We start from the raw sequence: 8,696 nt of genomic DNA, 5'->3' as shown, positions 1-8,696 counted from the left end.
TGCATGCTGGGATGGGGCAGACAGTAGGCAGCGTGCATGCTGGGATGGAGCAGACAGTAGGCAGCGTGCATGCTGGGATGGGGCAGACAGTAGGCAGCGTGCATGCTGGGATGGGGCAGACAGTAGGCAGCGTGCATGCTGGGATGGGGCAGACAGTAGGCAGCGTGCATGCTGGGATGGGGCAGGGGCCAACCAAGTGCTCCTGTCCATCTTCTTCAGGGACGGACAGCGTTAACAATCTGTTCTTCTGCATGCTTTTTCATACAGAGTTCTTTTGAACCCAATACGAAACCCAACACGGGGAGAACACGGAGAGAAAGTGTATTAAACAAGGCTCTCATTTGCATAATGTGAATATGTATATCTCTGAAGAGCCTTTTTTGTCTGTCTGTGTTTGGAGCAGAGAGTACTGTAGTTTTGTGAGGACAGAAGACCTACAGAGTGTTTCAGCTTTTGGCGTTGGCGCTTTCTGAATCGTCCACTTGTGCTGCATGTTGACCTTGGTTGAGAGAAGAACAAGGACACAGCAGGGGTTGTTAAATTGTAAGCTATTCCAGAGTGTGTGTGGCGTATCCATGTAATGACATCAAGAGAAGCACACATTTTATACACCCACTTACACTCACTACACACACACACACACACACATTCACCAACACACACAATACATCCACCAAGATTATCAATGCATGGTTATGTTACAACCATGCAGCAGACCGCAGATTCTCAACTCCAGGCCGACACAAAGTCAGGCTATCGTTGGCAATGTCGACATGTTATTCCGGTTTTTATGTGATAGGCTGTATATACTGTATACAGTACGCCTTCTTGGGGCGTTGTGTGTATCAATGCTCGCCTGGATGTGAGTGTGTGCGTGCTGAATGCTTACGTGTGCGTAGGGCGCGCTGTGTGGTCCACGTGGGGAGGAAGGAACACTGTTGTTGTAGGCACTTTGCCCAGAGAGAGAGAGAGAGAGAGAGAGAGAGAGAGACACTGCTGATGCACGCTGTTCCTACACCTTCAGGAGATAGCAGGAGATTAGCTAGATACGGCAGGACGCTGCTCTCAGCTGCATTAAAGCACAGAGAGTTCCAGGAAAAAAGATGGAGTCTCAACTCTGAGAGCCGCAGGTCCGCTCCGGTCTGATAGAAAACCTCCTCCTGGAGTCTTGTTGGTACAGTCTCCCTCCTCTCTTCTCCTCCACACTCTCAGAACCCCTGATCGGTACTTCGCCTTACGCCATTTCCAACCTTGAATGCTCCAGCACTGCGTGCGTGTGTGTGACCCAGCTGAGTAGACAGGTGAAATGACTGGCATTTCCTTTCCAGAAAACAGGAGGGATAGCTGTGGCCTTCCCTCCCCTTCCCACATGAACCTCCTTCCTCTCCCCCCCCCCCCCCCCCCCCCCGCTGCCCCACCCCCACCCTCTCTCTCCCATTTCCCTTCTCCCTCACACTGTCACCACGGTTATTCTCAGCCCTCCCCAGACCCCCCTCTCAGTGAGCGGAAACCACTTCCTGGGGTCACAAGGTCACAAGCATGCCGTTTAACCCAATTACCCAGCAGGAAATAAAAAAAAACTCAACTCTTTTCTCTCATGCAACACATGGCCACAGTTTCTCATTTGCACTTGGAAAAATCTATCTGTTGACATAGTAAAAGCTAGGCAAACATTTTTGTGCAATGTTCTGATTCCGTGACATTTATAGGGGAGTGTAGCTAAATGTACCCGGAGCTGCGATGACGTTTTTACTCATCTGCTTGGTCGGCAAACACACAGAGTAAGCAGCCGGGGTGTGAAATTGAACGTTTGTTTTGTCTAAGCTATTGTAGATACCGTGTCTAACGAATGCTGCTGCTTTGAGATTGTGTTCAGTTTGTGGCGTCTGTTTTTCTCAGGAGAGAAAAGAGGCGTTAGGTAACGAAAAGAAGCAAGAGAGCCAACATGATCATTTTGCTTTGCAAGTTTCAAAGCCAAAATAATGCAAATATTGGACTAACTGTGTCAAAGGAACACTGATTACTTGTGTTTGTGTTGAGTTTGTCTCTTCTCAGCTTAACTACCTAGAAATGTGGCAGAAATCTTTCACACTAACATCATCATTGAATTGCACATCATCGCAAATTCAACCCCCCTAAGCATGAGTTGATTGTCCTCTCTAAGCTTATTTTCCTTGGGTGTGCGTGTGTCTGTGTGTGTGTGTGCGTGCACGCGTGCAGGGAAGCAGTTCTGGGTGTTCAAGGACACGATGTTGCAGCCTGGCTACCCCCAGGACATCTCCATGTTCGGCCATGGCATGCCCACCCAGAGCATCGAGACCGCCGTCTGGTGGGAGGATGTGGCCAAGACCTACTTCTTCAAAGGGGACAGGTGTGTGTGCTGTAGTGTGTTTTGTGTGTGTTTGTGTCTAGATGGATGTATCCCTCTCTTTCAGTTCACACCTTCTGTCTTTGTGTATGCGCATGTGAGTGTAAGTGTATTGTTCTCTCTTTCTCTGTCTTGTGTGTGTGTGTGTGTGTGTGTGTGTGTGTGTGTGTGTGTGTGTGTGTGTGAGTGTGTGAGTGTGTGAGTGTGTGTGTGTGTGTGTGTGTGTGTGTGTGTGTGCGTGTGTGTGTGTGTGCGTGTGAAACCAGTTGATTGGGGACTTCTTTTCAAGTTGGGGACTAAATTGGATGTCCCCAATTCGATTTTGGGGTTGGGCTAGGGCTAAGGGGATATGGAATGAATCAGTCAGTGCAATGTCCCCAAAGGTTTGTAAAGTCAACGTGTGTGTGTGTGTGTGTGTGTGTGTGTGTGTGTGTGTGTGTGTACATGTGCATGTACATCTCAGTAACCTGTGTGTGTGTATGTGATCCATGTCCAGGTACTGGAGGTACAATGAGGATATGAGGACCATGGACCCTGGCTACCCCAAACCCGTCACCGTTTGGAAGGGAGTTCCTGATTCCCCGCAGGGCGCCTTCGTAGACAAAGCCAACGGTATGACCTCACATCCCGCTTTCTCGCTGACTGGGCGTTCACACGTGTACACGGCCTGCATATTATTGATTTTATATATTCCACAAACAAACACTCGCACATACACTCTCTGTGTGATATGCTGTTGTGTGAAGAAACCGATTTAGTTGAACATAGCGAGGAGACACTCAAAAGGCAAGGCCGCCATGTGTCCCAATCTGGTTTGGTCCAGTTGGTCCGCACCTAGGGTGGTGGAAAAGAGATTTATTTTTTCTTCGTCAGGCCTGAGGGTTCGTGTCATAGGAGGGTTGCAATGTACAAACAGCCAGGGAGCTTCTCCCATTGGCTGCAATCTGTGGGGGCGGGGCCAGCTGGCACTTGGCAGCGGCCGTATCGGAAAAAGGCGGGCAGGTGGGCCGGCACACGAGCGCCATCTGTCCTCTGTGTTCCCGGCGCCAGGTCCGTAGGTGGGCGAGCACGCGGGAGCAAGGGAGGGAGGGAGGGAGGGCGAGCGCACCTGTATCAGAGCGTGAAGGGTAGATCCATATCCCAGGGAATGATTTTTGGACGGCCAGCCTCAGTGATGTTGATGGGTGGTGGCTTTAATGTGCCACTGTTGAGAGCATGACGGGACGGGTCACCTGTACATGCACTGTCATTACCAGTCATTAAAGTGTCGGGTGACACAGTTTGGATGCAGGCTACAAAGAAACGCACACACGCACACACACACCTAGACAAACACACTCAAATGTACACACATGCACCCATGCACGCACATGCACGCACAAACACACACTCCAGCCTTTATCTTCCAGACACTGATATTAATGAATGTCACTTGTAAACAATACACACACAGACTACAGCCAAAGAGAAAGATTCCAGCCCTTTGTGATACTGTGCATGGCTTGACTCAAAGTCAATAGAACCAAGTTGAGTTCATCTCCTCTCAAGTGCCACAAAACATGGGCGGAGGGGCGGAGCCAAGGCATTAGCCTACCTTTCAAACCCAGCTGCATTTTAACATTATTTCATCAGGAGCATATAGACGGGACTAAATGGAAAAACTCATTTAGGTAATACGCTTTGCCGTTTGTGTAATGAAAACCTCTGTGAAGTGAGTTTACATGTAAGAAAGTCCAAATAAGCAAGCTACCAACAGGACTCGTTAGCAATACTTGAATACATAGCAATACTTATCTCTTCTGGAGGGCCTTATCTCTTCTGGAGGGCCTTATCTCTTCTGGAGGGCCTTATCTGTTCTGGAGGGCCTTATCTCTTCTGGAGGGCCTTATCTCTTCTGGAGGGCCTTATCTCTTCTGGAGGGCCTTATCTGTTCTGGAGGGTCTCATCTTAACTCTTTTTCCTAGAATAATGTATGAATCACAGAGGGCGAAAGACAGAGGAGAGAGTCATGCTAAGAATACAGTATGTCACTTCTTTAAAGTACCTGTGTGTGTGTGTGTGTGTGTGTGCGCGCGAGTGTGTGCGCGTGTGTGTGCGTGTGTGCGTGTGTGTGTGTTTCTTTTTTTTTGGGGGGGGGGGGATTGTCTTTATCCCTACCAGTAATTATTCTCTAGTGCCCGGAGTTAGAGATAGGGCATTAGGGAGTTATTACCAAAAGTAAAGTATGGTCAGCATGATCCCTGGCTCCTTCTTGTCTCCCTCCAGGCTTCACCTACTTCTACAAGGGGAAGGAGTACTGGAAGTTCAACAACCAGCGCCTGCGTGTGGAGCCCGGCTACCCACGCTCCATCATCAAGGACTTCATGGGCTGCGAGCCGACGCCCGTTGACCCCGAGCGGCCGCCCACCCAGGACGTGGATGTAGTCATCGAGCTGGACAACGAGGCAGGTGCAGTGAGGGCCATCGCCATTGCGGTCCCCTGCGTGTTGGCGCTGTGTCTGCTGGTGCTGGTCTACACCGTCTTCCAATTCAAGAGGAAGGGGACGCCGCGCCACATACTCTACTGCAAACGATCCATGCAGGAGTGGGTGTGACCGTGCAGTGGGGGGGGGGGGGGGGGGCGGCAGAACTTAAGACCCCCCCCCCCCCCCCCCCCCCCAAGGTGCGGTGGGTGCTGGTTAACATTGGTTACACTGGTGACCTATGTTGAACTGTAGACTTGTAGAATGAACTCTCAGCCTTTTATGAAGGGGGAAAAGGGGGGGGGGGGGGTGGTCTTTGCCTAAACAGCCCTCCTCCATCCAAACAAAGGAGGGTCTTGTTATTTTGTATCCCAGGAAGCTCAGTTACCCTCCCTCCACCTCTACCAACCTCTCTGCAGCCCAGAACAACTGCTCTTAAAAGGGGGAAGACTTTCAGGGTGACACACACTCTTCCCATGGTGCATTGCGGTTTAGTCTGGCATATCAAGCTGTCGCCAGTTTCAGAAGAACAAATATAGTGATGATTTTTATATCTTAGATATCAACCCCCATACACATCAACGACAATAGATCTGCAACCACCCCACCCAACCAAGTTACCATCCTCCTCAATTACAACTGTTTTCCTTCTTTGAAATATAATTTATTTTGGGGGAAAATTGTGTTTCTACAATTCCCTTTAAAGCACTCCCGAAGAAGAGAACAATTCAAACCAAATAAAGACTTTCTCTCCAAAGAGGATCACTTTTTTTCCTTTTAAAGTTTTTTTTATCATCACTCTCTTTCTGTCGTATCGTGTTCCTCTCTGCTCTTGATCCTGTAGTGGTGATTCTGAGTCGAGGAAATTCTGACTGTTGTGGCAGTCTGTCTGAAAAACAGGGGCCAAAATATTCTGCAATATTTTTTAATCGCCTTAATTACAGATCATATTCTTATTGTGTTTTTGTTTTGCTGTACTTGTTTTTTGTATACTAATTTGATATTTGTTGACTAAACTGATGGTTGTTGCTAGTTGTTTTCCATGTTTGGCAGTCTTGAAGTGAAGCTGCACACAGAGGCCCAAGCACTGGCCTGCTGGGCCGACCAGAACAGAACAAGGAATCAGCCTGTATTGAGAGTATAAGATACATCGTTTGAAAGGGAGGACAATTCTAGACAAAAGCCACTATGTTGAGGGTTTAAGATATTGTTACATGTGTGATAAAATTATTTTTTTCTAACTGTGATCATATTCCAGTGAACTGCCCTTAGCCCTTCAAAAATTATAGTCTGTTTCAAGTGTGCATCTAAAATGGAAGTCTATGGTTGTTTATTTGTGAAGGGATAAACCATGTTTAAAATCCTCTTGACTGCCTTGCTGAGAGAGTTCACTAAAGTCACAGACGCCTACATTTCCCATGATGCTATGGGCCGAGGACCGACGAGAGTGACATCGGTCCAGACAGTGCCTGTGCATCAGAGTGCATGCAAGCATCTTCTCCCCATTTTTCCCCCGCAAACAAGATGAGCGAAGGACAGAGACAAAGACGACCAACCGGAAACAGAGCGAGCCTAAACTGTACAGCTTGAACTGTCGCTCTTTTCACAGCTCCCCGAAAAGACTTGATGATGCTCTTCCTCCTCTTACATTCTTGAATATACCTTGTTTCCATTTATGTTTGTATGTTTCCTGGATACCTCTTCCATTCTGGTACAGCGAACTAAAACTAAGAAACATATTGGTTTTTAACCTTAATATTCTAGTGGTACATTCAGATTTATCAGCCGAGCTAAACTGAGATGAAATACTGTAGGAATTTCTTGTTAATTGGCCATGTGTCGAATCAGTCACTTTGACCTAATCCTCTTGGCCCCTTGGGAGCATGGGGTGCCCATCATGGATCTCTGCATCAAGTCGGTCATATGAATGTTAATTGGTCAGCTAATCCAGATTAGCAAACCGTAGTGTCATTGCTGTTAATGGCAGGCAGTGTTTGCATGTGTCTGTTTCATCATCATCTGCTGGTTTTTCATCTGATTTGCAAAAAACAAACAGGACTTTTCTGAATGAATTCTTTGTGTAAGACTCAGAGTGGGACAACAGAAGACTTGTCCTGACCAGATTAATAAATTGATCAGTTTATGATTTAAAAAAAATGCCTTGCCTCTTTGCTTGTATTTTATAGACATGCAGTGTGTGGTTTTATGCGTTTATGTTCCTTGATTTACATTATGTATAAGCCTAAACTCACCCTATTGTCGTTTTCAATATGCACTTTAAATCACTTCAGACTAAGTGATTAGTCTAAGTGAAAACAGATAAACTCAGATGTGTTGAACTCTATTGGGGTAGAGTGTAGTGCTCTCAACAGACTATGGACCAGTGTCTGAGAGCCAATACAAATACGTCAAATCTAAATATATCTCCTGAACTCGAAAGGGATTTAACCCTTTCTCATCTTGCCTCCACAAAGGTACAGAGAAATAAATAAATATGAACAAAGTTTCAGAGAAAACTTTTCCTGTTTATCTGGGGAAATACCAAGACCAAAAGCTCAACATTGTCGCTGTGCTGTGTCACCATATTTTTAGGGTGTCCATCCATCCACCAAGTCAAATGCACCACAATAGGTATAAAGGCACAAACACACTTTTTTCATTACAAATACAAATTATTATTTGTTATAATGAAGTGCATGGCAATACAGCATAGGGTGTGTCCCCCGACAAGCTGTATTTTAAGATGGCACTGTTTTCTCATTGTTTATAATGGGTAAGGAGCTCTAGGGCGCTGTAGAGACGAGAGCTGTGAGGAGTAGATAGTGTTTATTCTAGAGGTGTCTATTCTGCTGGAGACACCCAAGAGAGTGATTTCCATCCACAATGAGGTCAAACCAATTTATTCATAGTCTTTGACTGTAGCTGTAAACACACAATGGAGAGTAAAACGATAACCTTTCAGTGGGGAGGGAGGGAGAGAGAGAAAGAGAGAGAGAGTCCACTGGTCCCCAATCACAATAAGTCTGAGTGGTGACATTCTTAGACAATGTATTCTGGTTTGAGCTATGTTTAGACAGAGTCATGGTCTTTTCCTGAGGCACTTGGTTCTGTGTGCACTTTCTTTCTACCCCTCCATACGGGGTGTGTGTGTGTGTGTATTAGTGCTCCAGACCATTTGCAGGCTCTCCCAGCGGTGCCCTGTCTGCATTTTAACACTAACGCTGATGTGTCTTACCCTGATCCCACCACTGTGTCAGTCCGTCTGCATGTATCTGTGTCTGCCTGCCCTAGTAGCTAGCGTGTGTCTAGGTCGCTGTCTACATATTAGCTTGTGTACGCCTGTGTCGAGCTCAACAGTGGAGCCAGCACAACCCTTTGGAGACCAGCCTCTCTGTGAGGCTGAAACATTGGTGCTAACCTAATTTTTTTTCATTATTATTATTATTTATTTTTTTATTATGTCCTGTCTTTGACTGAAACCTGAATAATTGCTACATGAACAAGAGTAATACGTTTTAATTTACAAGTCTTTACAGAGCCAGGTTAAAGACTCTGGGAGTGGAGGCCGTGGTGTACATCCTGTAGTGGTCATTAGTGTGTAACAGGAAGAAGGGAACAAAGTGACAGACAGGCAGAAGAGGAGAGAGATCATTTATGTTTCATGGATGGTAATTACGCCTTTGTTTTCTGTAATATCATAGGAAAGTAAACCATCATGTGACCATCACCATCTCTCACCCTTCATCACCTTCTATCTACTATCATGTTCTAAACAGTCAACCAAAAGCTGCTGTACACAGGAAGAACTGTAGTATATATGTTGATTTGTGCGTTTGTGTGCATAATTATTACTGCCCCTTGAGACC

At 46.4% G+C, this 8,696-nt stretch overlaps 1 protein-coding gene across 1 annotated transcript in view; it reads left to right on the top strand.

Annotated features, from left to right (window-relative positions):
• LOC311312767 (matrix metalloproteinase-16-like) overlaps nucleotides 1-4,962 on the top strand; it is a gene marked incomplete at its 3' end in the record, with an annotated part of 87,361 nt that extends 82,399 nt beyond the window's left edge. The window contains exons 8-10 of the mRNA XM_084442767.1: nucleotides 2,221-2,371; nucleotides 2,865-2,980; nucleotides 4,634-4,962. Coding sequence (XP_084298893.1) covers nucleotides 2,221-2,371; nucleotides 2,865-2,980; nucleotides 4,634-4,962 — 596 coding nt within the window. The remainder of the gene's footprint in view (nucleotides 1-2,220; nucleotides 2,372-2,864; nucleotides 2,981-4,633) is intronic.
• Nucleotides 4,963-8,696: the final 3,734 nt, after the last annotated feature.

The sequence above is a fragment of the Borostomias antarcticus genome (assembly GCF_949987555.1).
Source record: "Borostomias antarcticus genome assembly, chromosome: 9".
NCBI lineage: Eukaryota > Metazoa > Chordata > Actinopteri > Stomiiformes > Stomiidae > Borostomias > Borostomias antarcticus.
The sequence above is the reverse complement of the archived record's forward strand: the minus strand, read 5'-3'. Positions and strand labels throughout refer to the sequence as shown.